The following is an 18605-nucleotide window of genomic DNA, read 5'->3' as shown; positions in this document are numbered from 1 at the left end:
TCCTTCCTTCCTTCCTTTTCTTGTATTGGGGATGGAACCAAGCTATATCCCCAGCCCTATTTTTTTTGTTTGTTATTATTCTTTGTTTTGAAACAAGGGTTCGCTGAGTTGCAGGGGGCCTCACTAAGTAGTGGAGGCTGTCTGCCAACTGTCTCAGCCTCCCAAGTGCTGGGATTACAAGCCTGTACCACTATGCCTGGCTTGAATTTAGACTTCTTTCTAACAAGGTTCCTCAGTCCATCTCTTGGTGTTTCCTAAACATCCAGGGAGGGTGTAAAACCCCTCAACAATGGCAGACAAAGAAATAGGTATTTGCTTCTGGCTCTGAGAAAGTTTGAAATTCTGCTGAAATGTGACCACAGTGCCTTAAAGCGCAGCCTTGTACCTAACTGTAAGCACCTCTGAAGCAGAGACAAGGTTTTATCCACCTTGTATCCATGGTGTTGGCACAGTACTTGGCACACACTGAGTCTTCAAACACATCTGATGAGAGACAATAAGATGCGGTGTAGAAACCATCTCACTGGTGGTGGCTGCTGGGATCACCTTTGGGTTAGGAACGAGCTGCCCGGGAGGTGGGAAGAGGTGCTCCAGACTCACCACTGTGGTTGTGTGTCCACAAGCCCCATAGTGTGTCCAAGGCCTGGCTTCCCTGAGAAGAGTCCCATGCATCATCCAACCTGTAGGTGTGTGTGTGTGTGTGTGTGTGTGTGTGTGTGTGTGTGTGTGTCCAGGAAGCCCCTGCAGGCACAGGTGCAGGGTTCTGGGTTTTCCCTTACTGCCTTTGTTGGAGGATAAGAAACCTCCTGTGGGGAGTGTTCTCAGTTAATATTATACATTGCTGGTCTCAGTTTGTGTTCCTATGCTGCTGTCTTATACCCATCTTATAGAAGGGAAAATGAGGCTCAAAACTGTGAAGAAATTTGACCCAACCTATGTGACAAGCTGGGGTCAGTTATTTAGCATGCCTCCGTATACACAGAGGTGCTTGAAAATGCAAACACAGGTTGACTAATAGAAGATATTTTCCACTTGTTGTTATTGTGTTTTACTTGGGTTCTTTCTGTAGGCAGCATCACCTTGTGCCTTAAGCCATGGGGCCATCCATGCTACCATTTCTAAAACTGTCCTCATGAGTCATCCATGCATCTTCAGAGGAATAGGGCACTGAGTTCATGCCAGCCCCACCATCCCATCTGGATCGTGCTTTCTCACCTCTTTCTGGGGTTTGTAAAGAATCAGCTTTGGCTGCCCAACCCTTGCTGAGGCTTTGGTATTGCCTCTTTTGTATGCAAAAGTACATAGCTTTTGCAAGTTCTGCAACAGTAAAGGGTACTTATTTAATTTTACTTAATACCTCTGCTGTAAAAGATTATGTACAAAGATTATTGCATCGATGTATTGGAAATCATTTGCACATTGCAGAAAATCATTGGGGCCTTCCTCATTGTGAGTCCAGCTCAGTGAGTGCTGAGCACTGGGTCTGGGGGAGGGGAGTCTGGGAAGGATAGAGTGATTGTGGGAGAGGCTACCTGTGAGTATAGAGCAGTTCTGGGTGCCTGTGCTCGGAAGGATGGCCAGCCAGCTACCTCGCTCAGCATCAGTTGACGTATGGTTCACGCTCCTTAATTTCCTGTGCTTTCCAAAGCAACAGTCATCTCTGTACCTTTTACTGTGAGTTTCCCCAGCCCCCAATAACATTCATAGCTACTGTCTAGGATATTAGTTTCTGATACAATCTGTGGACAGGTCACCCCTGCAGCTGCAGTTTTTTTCCCCCCAGGGTAAAGGGAAATAGTATTTTCTAAATGAGCCTGGGAGGGAGCCAGGCAGAGGGCTCTGGGATGAGGACGGGGAGCCCGAGCTCCCTGCTGCAGCATCCTGATCATTTCATTAGGAGAGTGCGTCCTCCTGTCGGCGAATTACTGTTGTTTTAATCAGAGGTAATGTTGCAACCTGACTATGTCGTATAATTGTGTATAAATTATATTCCAGCCTTGTATAGATGACGGCTATTTTCCTTCCAATTTTAAAGCTATTTAGAGGGAATGCCAAATTGTAGCTTGAACCTAGTACACTCTGGCTAATAACTATAGACAGGGAAGGAGAATTTGGAAAAATGTTTGGGGTTATATTTGTAATTAGTTCCCTCTGAAGTTAAATTAATTTCCACAATTGGCAACCTAAAATATTGTCACATCTTTTTCTTTGTTTGTGGTACTAGGGATGGGACCCAGGGACATTCCACCTCTGAGCTATACCCCGCAGCCCTATTTTTTATTCTTTATTTTGAAACCATCGCACTGAGTTGCAAAGGGCCTCACTAAGTAGCCGAGGCTGTCCTTGAACTGTGATCCTCCTGTCTCAGCCTCTCAAATGCTGGGATTACAAGGTTGTGCCACCATGACCGGCGAGAGGGAACATTTTTAAGGGGACACACACACACACACTTTCCCCCACTTGTGACTTTCTGCTGGGATGAAAGTTTAACAACATTGCGAGTGAAGGTGCCCGAGACTTCAGTGAATGCACAGGAGAGGGCCGTGGCTCTTCATCTCATCACTCCCTAGCGCGGTTGGCTTTGGATGCGCAGCACCCCTGAGCCTCAGTTTCCTTCTCTGGGAAGAGATGTTGGGGCCCTTTGTGGGCCCCACCTGAGGATGGCCCAGGGTAGCCGTGGGAGGGGCAGAGCCCAAGCCTGGCCTGCAGAGTCTCTCATCTCTGATTTTGTGGGGCAGGACCTTGTGCACACACAAACCCCAGCCCTTCTTCGCCTTGTACATGATCTGAGGAATGGAAGTCCTTGTGCAGCACTTGGATCACTTCTTCCTACCGCTGCTTTGTTCTCCTCCCTTACCTCCCCAAACCCGTCACCCTACTTTTTAAGGCAGAGGTGTTCTTCCTGTGGCCCCTGCTACAGTGGGACACAGGTGGTGGGTGCCACCTGCCTCATCTGGGAGGACATATTCAAGTTTTCACACCTGTGGAAGTAACATCTTCCTCCCCCGTCACCACTGGGCAGCGTCCACGTGGACTCCAGCACCCGAAAAAGGTGCAGCAGAGGCAGGGTGCCTGGGGCTTTCCTGAGTCAAGGTGGTGGCAAGGCTGGTTCCATGCCATATCTGAGCTTCTGGTGGTTGCTGGTGATCCTTAGAGCTCCTTGGTTTGTGAAAGCATCACTCTGACCTGTCTTCATCTTCATATGACTGCCTTCCTCTGACAGACCTCTCTTCTTCTAAGGACCACCAGTCATTGGATTTAGGGCCCACGCAACATCCAGCACGATTTCCCAGATTCTGAAAAGATCCTCTTTCCAAATAAGGTCACATCTTTTTTTTAAACTTTAATTTGTTATTGGTGCATTGTAGTCATACATCTTAATGGAGTACAGATGGTAGACACACATCACTCAGGTCACATCTGTAAGTCCTGGGTAGACTTGAATCTTGGGTGGACCCTATACAATCCACCACAATCCCTTTTCCACATATGATCCTACAAACATTTGGGGGAAGATTCCCAATCCCCTGCCCATGTTCTAGTGTTGCATGCCAAGTGAGCTCTGCCTCTGATTCGGATGTGAGGGAGGTAGTAGTAGTGTTGTCAATGAAGGTAGTAGTCTAATGGAGAGGGGATAGATAGATAGATAGATAGATAGATAGATAGGGATAGATATGAACAAAATTCCCAGGAGAAATAGGAGAGCATGTTCCTTGGAGGAAATACCCTGGGCATCGGACCTAGAGTCAGGAAGTTCTCTGACCTGTCAGCCTCTTTGCTGTACTAAGACTGGGCTTCATTCTCAAGTGCAGAGTGGGGAGCTCTCTTGCCAGGGGACAGCATGCAGTTTTGTCCCTTATTCTAAGTTCAGTGTGGTTACGTGATGGTGTGGGATAATGGATAGAGTCCTTGTCTGGACCCTGTGGAAACTGTTCTTCTAGGCACTCATCCTGCCTTTAACCAGCACATGATTCTAATTGTTGTGCCTTGATTTTTTCCATCACATGATGGGGATGGTGGCTTGGAAGGTTTGCAAGATCTCACCCTGCACTAGCTCTCTAATCTCTTTTCTGGGCCTTCTCCACCTTGAGGTTCCCACAGGTGAGAAAGCATCAGACAATGAGCCTGTGAGGATGGCTTTATGACAGTGAAGATGGCTTATATTTTCCAAGGACTTGGGACTCTTCTCAGGAACATGATATTAGCAATTGCTCACTTGATTCCTCTGGGCTTCCCCCTACCCATTGAGCCATTTCCTGCCTTTCTCTGCATTTGTCAGGATTAAGAACTATTGGGGCTTTTTGTTTCATTTTGTTTTACTGTTAGTAGTGCTAATATATTTGAACCAGTGCTGTTAGAGCTGTTTTTCCCTTCCGTCGCTTCTTAAAAGTTTCTTGGCCTGGTGCAGTGGTGCATGCTTCTAATACCAGCTACTCAGGAGAATGAGACAGGAGGATTGCAAGTTCAAGGCCAGGCTAGACTGCTTAGCCAGGCTCTGTCTCAAAATAAAAATAAAAGAGGACATGAGCGAAGCCCTGGGCTCAATCCCTGGTCCCCACCCCCTACTCCAATACACATACACCATTGCTTTTATGCTCTGTGGTAAAAATACAAAGCAGTGGCCCCCTCTAAGTGATCATTTCAGATGGAAGCACATTTTATTAAAAGAGCATTTTTAATATTTTCTTTAAAAAACACAACAAGCCAGCTCTCTGGATAGAGGCAAGAAGATGGGGTGTCTTTGTAACAGTAGTTTGCTGCTGGCTTAGGCCATTTCTTATGTGTAAACAGCAATTTTCCAAACTGGCATGAGTGCTGGGGCTTTCTCTTTGGAGCCAAGGGGTATGTGGAGAGCAATGGTGTTTAGTTAAATTATGGGTCTAGATGCAAAACTTTGCAGTGGGGATTTGTGAAAACTTGATCACTCCCCGTTTGCCTGTATGTGCTCCCACTTTCTCACACACACACACACACACACACACACACACACACACACACTCTCTCTCTCTCTCTCTCTCTCTCTCTCTCTCTCTCTCTCTCTCTCTCTCTCTCTCAACTGTAAAGGTAGACACATCTTGGGAGACTATAGCCCCAAGAAGTACAGGGCCCTTGGATAGTTATTGAATGTCTCCAGTAGTGGAAAGTGATCATATACCAAAGGGTTTCCTGCAGCTCCTCCGCCAAAAACCCCAAGCAGAGGATGCTTAAGATCATTTTGTAGTAGATTTTGGATGGAGCTTTTTCTGGAAACCACAGGTGGCTCTTTCCATCTCGTGCACGATGGAACCAAGGGGGACCATGTGAGCATTCTGGTGCACAGTGTCCAGCGTTCCTGTACCCTGTGGGTCAGGTGCTGCCCAGGTTAGGAAAAACCACGCAAGGGCCCAGTGCAGGAAGAAAATGCAGGTGGCTCTCTTTACTGGGTGGGAAAGATTATTTTTTATAACTCAGAGGAGTATAGAACTAGGTGACCAACTTTACCTTGTCCTTCTCACCCCTTTCAAGGTTAGAAGAGGTTAAAGTTTAGGTGTGGGGGGAACTACTGGATGGGTTCCTGGCAAATAGAGGCCAGCACATGAGGGTTGGGTCTAGAGTTACCCTGAGAACACATATACATGTCCCCCCACACAGGTGCACACACCTGCACACCAAACTGGCATGACATGGAAATTTGAAGATCTCTGTTTAGTTCCACTGAGACTGGACACCATGTCCCAGCCCCACCTCTTCTACCCTACTCAGTAGCCATGGAGATGGAAGAGAAATGAAAAGAAGAATGTGGGATTCTAGTGTCCTCTGCTTTCTGCGTCCCTCACCAGAATGCAAATCACTTAGCCCACAGACCATTTGGCAGCAATGGTGTCAAGATTCCCAAAGTGGATCATCTCTGTCTCCCCCTGCGTGGCCTTGGCAGGAGACGTCACCGTGCACAGCTCATTGCCGCTCCTCCCTCTCCACGGCTGTGCTCCCGTCTCTGAAGCTCAGACATCGGCGAGCAGCTAACCAAGTGCTGCACATCCTCCCGCTGGCCTTTTCACGTTTGGAAGGCTTTGATTAAACCAGTTTCCTCTGAGTGTTTGCTGAGGAGTGGGATCCATCTCTGGATTGGAGCTGGTTCTCAGAGAGGATGCTTTACTAACTCAGATGCTCTGGCGCATTGTCTGGGGCCTGGGATTTCTCATTCTTCTTCTTTTTTTAAAATTATTTTAAAGGCTTTTTTGGGGACCATGTAGTAGATTTACAGCAGGGTGTCTGTCTCCATGTATGGGGCTCTGTATTGGCATATTTATGGCTGCAAGGTAGCAGTGGAGTGTGTATGAAGAGACCTTTTCATTTGACCAATAATCTGGGAATGAACAGTTGACTGCTGTAATTTGGAATTAAGACATGGTAGTCGTTTCATTTTCTGGGTCCATGGGAACATTTGGGTTGTAGACAGGGCCTGCTCTGTACCTGCCAGGCTCTCAGCAGTGCATATACAGGCCTTCAGGTTCCCTCTATAGAATGCTTCCCTAGAGTTTAAGTTCAGATCTCCACTAGTGCATGTTTGTAAATCCTGTTAGTGTTTCTTTACAGATACTTAATTACTTGGCTGGGGTTAAAAAAGTAAAAAAGGAAGAAATGAAAAATCTAAAATTAAACTTTTGAGACTTTGTATATCTGAAACTACATAGATATTCAGGAAAGTGTTTTTGAATCAGAGTGGGAGATAACGCTGCAATGGGAGTTGAGTTTTCAAAGCCTGTTTTATGGCATTTCTTCCTGATGCACATTTATTCTGAGCTTAAAGGATGAATTAAAGCTGGGCATGGTGGTGCATGCTTGTGATCCCAGTACTTGGGAGGCTGAGTAGGAGATCACAGGCTTGCAGCCAGCCTCAGGAACTTAGTGAGCCCTTGTTTCAAAATAAAGAATAAAAAATTGGGCTGGAGGGTAGAGCTCAGAAATAGAATGTCCCTAGGTTCACTCACTAGTACCATACAAATAAACAAACAAAAGATGAATTTAGTAAACTGCCTTTGGAAGTAATTACAGTGACTATTTATTTATCATATATACTGTGCCCTACTAGACTCTTGGACATACATTATTTAATTTAGTCCTAATGGGAACCTTGTGAGGTAGGCTAATCATTATAGCTATATTTTATAGTGATTGATTTTTGTGTTTTATTAGGATGTAAGCCCCAGTGCATAGCACTCAGTATATCTGTCAATTATTAGCAAAGTTAGTAGAATTTGGTCATTAGTGCAAGGAGTGGGATAAATGGAGTGTTACCATTGAGGTGACCTTGATCTACCAAGGAGACTTAAGGGAAAGATAAGAATGGGAGGAATAATCAGGAGCAAGGGGTAGCATGTCCACCTGCTAATGAGATGGTCTTGGAACTTTGGTGGTGTGGACATACTCAGGACCTTTATAGAATATCATCACACCTATTACCTCTTTTAATCCCTCAATCATTCCCCAGCTCATCATGAAAACCAGTAATTCACAGCTTTAAACACACGAGCAAATCACTGCATCTCAGTCATAGGCAAGAGGTGAAATGTAACCTGCAGTATGCAGTTGCTAGGACTATGTCCTCTTAAAATAGTGCAGAAAGCGCATTTCAGGGTTGTTCCAGTTTGGCATCAGCCTGTGGGCCATGTGCTCACTGGGAGCTGCTGACCTAAAGCCTCTGCTCCCTAAAGTCAGGAGCTTCTCTCTACCACTCTTTTGGACACATGAGGATTCGCTGTGTACATGTGTTGGGGAGGAGGGTTGGGGTTATGGTTCAGCACCTTGTGGAGTGAAGTATAGAACTCAAACCTAAAGGAGGGTGATCCCATCTAGGGACACACCCAGATTAGACACTGAAGCTGCATTTCCAGTGTCTTTTATACTGTCCAAGTCACCACTCTGCCCAGGTGTCATTCAGCTAACTTCCCATTGGAAATGGGTTGGCTCATAGCTTCATTTGGGAAACAAGCCAGGAGTCTTGGTGGTAATTGCAGTCCAGGCAGTCAGGCCCCTGTACTGTTGCATGATGCATCGAGGTGTAATAGGCACAAATGCCATGGTTTTTTTTTTATTTATCACCCAAACTGGCAAGACCCTACACTGACTGAGTTTTTTAGTTTAAAAATTTTTGATGTTAAAACAAAACCTCAAAACTGGAACAAAGTTTATATCCTTAATTTTGGGGCCCTATGTATAAGACTTTTGGTCCCTGCTCTGAGCAGCATATATTATAGAACTTCGTTCTTTTTTTGCTTTGGAGCTGATGGGATTCCTAAATGTGATCATATTTGCTCATTTTGCACCCACTAAACATTCAGTGTGGTCTTACATGTGCCCGGCCCTGTGCACTATGTCAGGAGGATTACAGGATGAGTCAGGAACTGACCACTCAGAGGAGAAAGTAACTTAGCATGAGGTGGTGAGTAGTACGTGTTACGGGAGGGAATGGACACAGTGTTAGAGGATTCCAGAGGAGGGAGGAATAGCTTCTGTCTGGAATGACATAAGAATGGAGAGGCATCACAAAGAGAAGGACCCGGGTGAACAAAGGTGTGGAGATCTAGGAATTAGCAGGGTTTGAAGGAGGATGAATTACAGAGAACCCAGTGGGGAAGGAGCACAGGCCAGATCTCGCAGGGTGGCCTCTGGGTGGAAGGTAAGCAACTCTGGCATGTTTATGGACACATACCAACACCGGGACAGCTGAACATAGACAATCCACACATAGTTTTGACTTATGTGTATAATTCTTATTGACAAGGTCTTCTGGGTGTCTTTTGGGTAGCAGTTTTCATGCATTTAGTTCTGTTTTGTTCACATTTCAAGTTTAAAATAGCTTGATATAGGTGGTCATGGTGGTGTATACCTGTAATCCTGGCACATAGTTGGCTGAGACAAGAGGATCACTGGTTTGAGGATGGTCTCAGCGAGTAGTGAGACTCTCTCACCAAACTAGCAAGACCCTGTTTCACTAGTTTGTAGCTCAGAGGTAGAATGCCCCCGGGTTCAAACCCTAGTACCATACACAAACAAACATAAATAAATAGCTAGATAGATACATAGGTAGGTAGGTAGGTAGATAGATAGCTTGATGTAAGCTCTTTCTCTATATACTAGTAACATCATCATGATACTGGCTGTGGCCACAGCGGTCTTGAAGCCTACTCTGCAGGAAGCTTGAGCTTCTAGGTTACAGGCTAGGTGCCTGAGACAGGCAGAGCAGCAGACTCTGGCATCTTTAGATATCCAGTGGCCTGGCCCACACAGCTTAAGACAGGTCTAAAATTGCCTTCCTGGAGAAATGTGAAATTTGGTTTGTTTCAGCATCTTACCAAGCACTACTTCAGATAACCTGGTTAACTCCTGTCATCCTCTTGTCATTTCTTGCAGATGGTCACAAGAACAAAGAAAATATTTGTAGGCGGATTATCTGCGAACACAGTAGTGGAGGATGTAAAGCAATATTTCGAGCAGTTTGGCAAGGTAAGTGTTGGGTGGGGTTGGATAGCACACATCCGAGGTAGTCCAGTTGGTCCTTTGGAGTGGCTGCTGTGGCCCCGCCATAGCTATGCCCTGAAGAATCTCATTCTTAAACTTGGCCATCATGATCCAAGTGAAATTCAGCAGGAACTACAATGGAGCAGCCCGGTTTGTGGTCAGCATGGTGTCCCGCACACCTGCCAGAGCAGACAGTGGGATTTTGCTGGCATTTGCTGGTCATGTGGGGACTGGGCTGGGAAGGGATGTGGGGCTGTGACTTCCATGACAGGGGCTTTAAAGTAAGCTGCTAGAGGCCTGTGAGCCTGTGCTGGGCATCTGCATTCTGTGCCTTTCTAGCAAATGCACTGAGAGATGAGGCTCCCCAAGGCCCTTGGCAGATGAGCCTTTTTATATAACATGCCTAAGGAGACTGGAAAATATGCTGGCCCATACCTGTCGGTGTTCTCTCACCTGAGTGCCAGGGAGATGGGCAAAGTAATGCCAGGGCTCTGTTGCTGGAACAGGCTGGGGCCCCTGAGTCTCACAGCAGCCAGGAAATGCGGGTGAGAAGGTGTGTGTGTGCCAGGTGGAGACACAGACAGAGACAGATGGAGAGAAAGGCAGACAAGATGAGCATGCATGGGTGAAGTATGTGAGCCTCTTTCTAGTTGGTTGGGGGAGGTGGCACTTTGATCAGTGGTGGCTTTTTCAGAGGGTAACATGGTCCTCAGGTGGCCTTGTTGTCCCAAGGCGCTGACCCCTGTGGGCTCTGGCTCTTGAGGAAACAGAAGGTCTAAGCAGGTGAGTGGCTAAGCAGGCTCTGCTTCCTATGCTGTGAGAAAGTGTGGGCATTGTCCTGGTGTGAGACAGTCTTTTGTACTGGTTTGTGTCTTCTTCATGGAATCCCAAGAAGACACAGCACCTCATGTAAGCTTGTCCCTTCTTTACTCCCACAGTGGCTGTTATGTTTGCCACAGGCAAGACAAGGGTGCTGCCGCCCCACTGGCCAGCCTGAAGGTTCTGTGCTTTCCATTTGGGTGCCCACAGTGATGGGCAGCTATGACTTCATTCCCAGGTGAAGGCCATGACCTTTAGCCTCAAAATAGAGATTTTCCTGTCTGATTTTAATCAAATTCTGCATGGATGGGAGACTATGCAATAAGGAAAACAAGCTCTTCCAGTTCAACCATGCATCTGCAGTGGCAGTGAATTGCCCAGCAAGGTGGGTTTTAAAAGACGCCTTCCTTGCACCCTTTCTGACAATGCTAGTCAGGGGCTGATTCATTCCAGCTGATTCTAAAGAACAGCTGAGTGTGTTGATGACCACGCATGTTATAGTACTTCTCTCTCCAAGACTGATTTAAAGTACTGAGGGGGCTTTGTCTATCACCCGACCCCACCCTGCCCACAGAGAGGGAGTGGAAGTAATTCAATTTGATAAGCCGGCCCTGTAGAATAGATGGCTCTGAAGGCTGAGCCCGTTTGCTATCTTTCTGTCTTCAAAACAAGTCCAGGGATAGTGTTTGCAAACATAAGGTGGGATTTCTTTTTCGAGCTATAACCTGCCTCGGAATCTCATGGGCCTATTTGCAGGTGTCAGGAAAGTTGATGTTGCCCAGATGGGCTGTTAGAATATTCCAAGCAGGCTCATACTTGCCAACACACCACATCTCTGCATATCCCCAGCCCTTGGTGTCTTCCTCACTTTCTTTTCTCTGTCTTTCTCCCACCACACTGCCTGTCTTTCTGTTGTTTTTCATTAACACTTGTAATTGTAACCCAGTGTGCCAGCAGTGGGAAGCTCTGTGGGCCTTGGCTGTGCCCCCAGCAGCTCCCATCCCTGGGCTGAGAACAGTGTCCTTCTGTCTGGGAAGCAGTTGTGGGCCATCTTCCCTGGCATGGCATCCTGGGGCCTGATGCTGCCTGGTTAGTTTCCAGTAATGCTTGTGGATTCCGGCAGGATGTATAAACTTATCAAGTGTTTCATTAAAGGACTAAGGAGGCTTTTGAATGTATCAGAACCATAACAGTGTCTCTGCTCAGATGTTAGCAGCTCCATGCGTACAGATGCTCTGTGTATTATCTGGGTCTGTCTTCAGAAGAGCTTATTTCTAGTTTGCTGGTGGCTGATATTATGTCTGTGGCCCCTTGGGCAGAGCTCACCACCTCTCAGAATTCTGGTGTAATTCATTTGAATCCAGAATGATCAAAGTAGGAAGAGTCTGCTGCTAGGCCTCAGGGGCCATGAGTAAATCCAGCAGCTGTGAAAGGAGGTAACAGATAAATTGACAAACGGACTCTATCCCTCAGAATTTATGTTCTGATGGGAGGAAGCGAGACATGCACATGCACACACTCTCATGAAGTGTATTCACATATGTGTACATATAATACGCACATACACATACATGAAGTTGTTCTGGGCCAGCTTCAAACCAACTGCAAATTAGGTGTAATGTTATCATTATTATTATTTTGGGGAGAGTACTGAAGATGAATCCAGGGTACCATACCTTTGAGCTATGCCCCAGACCTTTTTATTTTTTAATTTTGAAAGAGTATCTCACTAAGTTTCTGATCCCCTCACTAAGTTGCTGAGGCTGACCTGTGATCCTCCTGTCTCTGCCTCCCAAGTACTAGGATTACAGGTGTGCACCACCATGCCTGGCTATAATTTTATTATTTATAACAAGTACCTCTTAAGTGTCAGATTCTGGGCCAGGCCATTCCCTGATATTATCGCGTTGAACTTTTATCTGGTAGGTTGCAGGCATTCCCCTATGCAGATGATTGAATGGGGTCTTGGAAGGATGGTGCCTTGACTCAAGCATTCTGAGAGGTAGAGCTGTATATGGCCCCTCTCTCCTCAGCATGTCTAATAACAACCTGAATTCTGTGCCCTGTTCCAGCTGCTGATCAGTTCTCAGGATAGACTGTGGGTGGGGAGACTGCAAAGGAGAGAGATGGTACCCCTGGAATGTGCTCAGGGGCACAAGGATGTTCATTACTTCCTTCCACCTGCACAGTAGATATTGTTGTCATCCAAATCATTAGGTGAGGGTGGACAGTAAGAGTCAGGGAAATTGAGTTTCAGTCATGGCCACCCAGGTGAAGCAGAGTAAGAGACAGAATTCACGCCATATGTTCTCTTCCTCCAAGTCTAGAACTTTCCATCCCTCCGTAGCCTCTACACGAGGTGTGCCACTTTTTAGGTTTCCCTTACCGTCTCTCCTTTCTCCACTCTCTCTCCCCATCCTGCTTAAGGTGGCAGCTGCTCTGACTATTTATTTCAGGTGGCAATCAAAACGGGTGAGACTGCTATCAAGGGGCCGAGCTAAGGGACTCTGAATATGTCATTACTGCAAGTGGAGTGGGCAGAGAATGGCACACCAAGAGCTTTAAATAACTCAAAGTGGAGGCCTGGAAACCCTTTTGTGCTTCTCTCCCACCTTCTTCCCAGAAGATTTGCCCTCAGGTTAGAGACGGCCTTACCTGTTATACTTAAGATGAGATCACACAGCATGGCCATTGGCGGGAGGACGGGGCTGTAAACTTATGTGGCTGGTACCTGTTCTGGTGTCATGCTCAGAGAAAGGTGAGGCAGCGAGGCTAATAATGGGATAACACCCCCCAACACCAACACACACACACTGTGACACCTTGACAGATTATTTCTTTGATGGCCTCAGTTTCTCTTTTTAGGCAGAGGGTTGATAGTAAATAATTTTGGCTTTTCACACCATATGGTCTTTATTACTGCTATTTACTTCTGCTCTTGTAGGGTGAAAACAGCTGTAGCTAGCATGGAAACAGATGGATGTGGGTGTGTTCCAATAAAACTTTATTTATAAAAAAAGATGGTGGGTTGTATCTAGCCTGTGGGTAGTTTGCTGACCTCTGAGCTGAATTACTCCTAAGGTTGGTTTTAAACTTGAAAAGTCAGTAATGTAGAAAGTGTTTAAATATAAATAGGTTATGAACCAAAGTATCTGTAGGCTGAAACCAAAATAATACATCATCAATAGTGGTGAGCATGTTATATAATAAGCAAAACAGTTTTAACCACTTTAGTTTATTTCTGAACTTCATGATGCAATGACAGTGAGAGATTCTTTATTTGGAAAAAGCCACTATTTATAAACTGGAATCCTCATCCTATGAGTAAGACCCAGAAAAACTGTGTAGTACTTCTGTTTCCTTGTTTCATAAGCTAGATTGAGATCAACAATGCTTGGGATTGTGAGGTTCAGAACTTACTATGAATATACCATTACTGTGTGTTAATGTTACTAAATTTCTACCTTTTTTTTTTTTTTTTTTTTGCGGGTTTGGGTATGGAACCCAGGGGCATTATACCTCCAAGCTATACCCCCTACCCTTTTAAAAAAATTCTTTATTTCTTTTTTTTTATTCTTTATTTTGAAACAGGGTCTCACTAAGTTGCAGAGTGCCTCACTAAGTAGCTGAGGCTGTCCATGAACCGCGATCCTTGGGTCTCAGCCTCCCGAATGCTGGGATTACAAGTGTGCACCACCACTCCCAGCTGAATTTCTACTTCTGAGCTACATCCCTAGCACTTTTTATTTATTTATTTTATTTTGAAATAGAGTCCCACTAAGTTGCTGAGATTGGCCTCGAACCTGTGATCCTATTGTCTCAGCCTCCCAAATACTGGAATTACAGGCATGTGCCATCATATCCAGCAATGATAAGCTTTTTAATTCTTTCTTTCTTGGCTTGTTTGCTTGCTTTTTTCTTTCTTTCTTTCGGGGGGATTGAACTCAGAGCCTCATACATGCCAGGCAAGCACTCCACCTCTGAGCCACACCTCCAGCCCTTTTTAGTGTATTTTAAAATGTGCTTCTTCAAGATGTCAAGTGATAGAGGTGGCATGTCTGTTGCACAGGCCATGAGAAGGGGGAGTTGCCTGAGATCACGAAGCCCATGCTGGTAGAGCCCAGATGGTCACTTGTTTTTGCACAACCTATCCCTCACCTCTTTTCACTGTTTAAAATGCCCTGGTTAGGGAGATGCAAATCAAAACTACACTGAGATTCCATCTAACCCCGGTCAGAGTAGCAAGCATAAAGAAATCAAATAACAACAAATGCTGGCGAGGATGTGGGGAAAGAGGAACTCTTTTACACTGTTGGTGGGAATGCAAACTAGTTCAACCACTATGGAGATCTGTGTGGAGATTCCTAAGAAAGGTGGGAATAGATCCACCATATGACCCAGCTATACCACTCCTGGGTATCTTTCCAAAGGAGTTGAATTCAGAGAACTACAGCAACATATGCATACCTATGTTCATAGCAGCACAATTTGTAATAGCCAAAATATGGAACCAACCCAGATCACCATCAACAGATGAATGGATAGCAAAACTATGGGAAATACACACAATGGAATTCTATTCAGCCATAAAGAAGAACAAAATTATATCATTTGAAAGAAGATGGAAAGCCCTGGAGAACATTATGTTAAGTGAGATCAGCCAAGCACAGAAGAAGAAGATACATATGTTTCCTCTAATATGCCCAAACTAGGAAACACAAAGAATACCAGAGGGACTCCAGATATTGAAGGGGAAATACTAGCTAAGTTTGGATGGTAAGATAGGAGAGGAGGAAGGCCGGTCTCGATTAATAAGGGTCTACACTTGAACATGTGTAAAATTATGAATAAGACATGGTTAACCTGGACAACCATTGGTGTGTGTGTGGGGGGAAATGTGGGCGGGGGGGGGAGGGCACCAAATATAGTGTAAATGTATACTATTTATGTTCAATAAAAAAATTGTTATATAAAAAAAATGCCCTGGTTATGGCACTGAGCAGCCTCTTACAGGGAGCATTTGTCAAAAACGTGGATCTACAGTAATTTATTTAACTGCCGTGGGTTGCTTAGTGGACGTTATCTATGTTCATGATCTCATACATTTAAACGTGATGTATACAGGCCATTTCAAAAGATGGCAGGTAACCGACACTCTGATAAGGCTGTGCAGACCCAGAGGATGAATTGGCCTGCTCCCCGTGCAGAGCCACCCGGAAGAGCCCAGCATGGTGATTAAAATGCACTGGATCAAAGAGACTCCACACACTCTAGTTTCCTCCTCCTTCCCTTCAGGCCCCTCCTTCAAGTACCAGTTTCTTACATCTGCACTTATAGGATTTTGAAGATCAAAAAGAGGCCTTTAAACTGAATGAATCCTTCGCTTCACCCAGGCTGGAGTGGTTCCGCACCTCTCAGCTGCTCCCCGCATGATGGGGTGCTGGGCCAGCTAGGTGCTGCCGCTTTACAGGACGCCTGTGAAAGCAGAGCGGCCCGCGTTTGGAGGCTTCCAATTATACTTCACATGGCGAACTGTGTAATTAGTTTGGAAGACTTATGCTTAGTCATTGGTTTATCCTAATCGGCTTTGGCTTTCCCCAACAACAAAGTGAGCTTATTTTGCTAAGCTGCAACGACTCTGCACCCTTTGTCCTGCCTTTTATTGTCTCATTCCTTTCATTCTGTTTTGCTGCCCAAGTTCTGTTTCATTAGGCCTACAAGTCATTTCCAATTCAGTGGGCTGCTACAATCCGGCCTTTATCACTCCCTGCCCTGGTTCCCATGTCCCTTCTGGGCCAGTGCCCAACTCTGTGGTTGACATAAGGGCTTTAACCCCTTCCTGGGCCAGCCCCTCATAGTGCCTGTGGGCTGCGGTATGGGAAGGGACAGCTCTTCAGGCTGCCGTGTGGGAAGGAGGTGGCAGGGCCCCTGGAGGCCTGTGTTGGCTCTGGGTTTTGGGTGGGCTTGTGAAAGTTAACGTGAGCTCCAGAGAGTGGTGCTTGGAGGCTTTATGGGAAAAGGAAAAATTGAAAAGGAGAACTGATTGGCTTTTTAATAGAATGAGACCTGCTTATGTACCCCACATGCGTGAGGCCATCGGCGCCCTTTCTGAGGGAGGCCCAGTGCCTGTTATTTTCCAGCTGCAGGACTGTGATGGTGGTGTGTCCACGGCTGCTGCTCAGATACGTCTTTTGATACTGCATGTGTGAGGAATACCTAGAATAAAAATATTATAAAGCCTTTGAAACTTGAAAGGCAAGAGATTAGTGAGAAAATAAATAGGCAAGTTACCATATCCCTGGAAGTGGACGATGATCCTGAGGTAGAATTTTAACACTTCCAAATGTGCGTGGCAGATAAATGGAGCTCTGTGCTGTGTGTGGTTCTCTCAGAAGAGGCCTGGAAAACAAAAGCTCTGTGTGTCCTTTGCGGGCACCAGAGCTCCCACAAGGCCTTTGTCTTGTGAAGTGGTTTGCGCAGGTGGGCTGACTGGAAAGCAGTCAGTCAGCTTGCTGGGGCCTTGCCTGCCACCTGCATGACTTCTCTCTAGAGAGCCTGCATGTTCCTCAGACCTTTCGTTTTAACTGTGAAGCCACCAGAAAGGATCGTTTTCCCCTCCCCGGCTAACCATGCCAAAACCTACTTTTGGGGCCTACACATTCTTCCTGTGGCAGTTCAGAACAATGTTGACCATACCCTGGTATATTACTCATTCTCTGTCTGATTTGGTGTGATTTGTATCAATCTTTTCCTTTGGAAGTGTATTTTAGGGTGAGGGGACTTTATTTGCCCTCTGACTTGAGAAGAGTCCCCCTTAGCAGTCAGGACCAAGACTGCGTCATCCTCCCCTTTTACTTCTAGACCAGGTGGCACCATCCACACTAGAGTTACCCACCATTGCTATGATCCTCAGGTAAAGCCTCCTGCTGAACAACTCTGTTGTTTTCCTGGTGAACTTTACTTCCTTAGAACCATTTCTGCTACAGCTAGTAGAGGTTGACAAGTAAGAAATAGATTGAGTACCCTAACTTCCACTTCTCCTAAGTCTTTTTTTCTGCGGTACTGGAGGTGGAACCCAAGGGCATTACCTCTGAGTTATACCCCCAGCCCTATTTTTTTTTTATTTTTTATTCCTTATTTTGAAACACGGTCCCACTGAGTTGCAAAGGGCCTCACTAAGTAGCTGAGGCTGTCCTTGAACCTCAATCCTCCTGTCTCTGCCTCCCAAATGATGGGATTACAAGCCTGCGCCACCACACCCTGCTTCCTAAATCTTTATATTTTTGTTTCATAAAGGAGTTCCTGAAATAGTGGGTTTCCAGGAAAAATTCTCATTTCCCTTTTAGTGTATGAAATACAGCCAGCTGTTGTTAGGCAAAGGCATCAGACATTATTATTGCTCTGTTAACAGTGTTTTAAAATATACAAATAGAAAAATAGGGTGCCTTCTGGGTAACAAGCTGGGAAACTTTGAGATTATGCTAATATATTCCTTTGCATAGTAGGTAGAGAAACAAGGCCCAAACTTTCTTGTTGCTGTTTAACTGCCTTTCCCTTTCATAGTTCTATGGGGCCAAGAGGAGGGAGGCCAGGGGCAGGGGAGCCCTTGGGTGCAAAGGAGTTAATGAGGCATGTGCTAGCTAGGGGAGGAGCAGGAGGGGGCCTGAAGTACTTCCCCAGCTCACCTTCCCAGAGTCCTCCTGGAGGCCCCTGAAGAGGTCACTGACAATGGAGTTGTTAGCATGAGAAAAGAAGGCTTTCTCTCCCTCAATTTATTTCAGTGAGAATTGAAAGTACACCAGAAATCATGGTTCAGGCTTGTGCCAGTGGGTGCAAGGGGTGGTTCTTGTGGAAGAAAAAGCCTAGTTCATTTAGACTTGGCATAGAAATCGGACTCTATTGTCTGTCGAAGTGAACATTGATATGGAGATTCCCACCCACCCCCTACCCTGTCAATAGGACACCCCATTACATGGGTCGTGTATACTTTTCTCTTTTCTTCCTTTTTCTTTTCCTTTTTTTCTTTCTTTTGTCTTCATAGAAATAGTCTTTCTGTAGAGCGGCCGGATTTGTCAAGTTACTGCCCTCTAAATTTTTACAGCTTTGTATTTTCAGACTTGGTATTTTGTGAATTAGCTGAAAGTGGGCTGCCAATCTGTGCTTTATTTACATTTGAAGTCATAATAGTGAGAGCTCCCCCCCCAAAAAAATGTTAATATGCAGAAAGAGGCAGAAGGGTTGAGTTTCTGACTGTTGCTAACCTCACCACTGCCTTTAAAACCAAT

At 45.6% G+C, this 18605-nt stretch overlaps 1 protein-coding gene across 6 annotated transcripts in view; it reads left to right on the top strand.

The window, feature by feature from the left end:
* The window catches only part of MSI2 (musashi RNA binding protein 2), a gene marked incomplete at both ends in the record, with an annotated part of 397735 nt that overhangs the window by 129671 nt on the left and 249459 nt on the right, over positions 1-18605 (top strand). For all 6 annotated transcript variants that reach the window (XM_080712694.1, XM_080712696.1, XM_080712693.1 and 3 more), the window contains one exon: positions 9394-9486. In XM_080712694.1, coding sequence (XP_080568820.1) covers positions 9394-9486 — 93 coding nt within the window. The remainder of the gene's footprint in view (positions 1-9393; positions 9487-18605) is intronic.

Source organism: Muscardinus avellanarius (assembly GCF_963383645.1).
Source record: "Muscardinus avellanarius genome assembly, chromosome: 16".
In the NCBI taxonomy this organism is placed as follows: domain Eukaryota; kingdom Metazoa; phylum Chordata; class Mammalia; order Rodentia; family Gliridae; genus Muscardinus; species Muscardinus avellanarius.
This window is presented reverse-complemented; position numbering and strand designations above follow the sequence as displayed.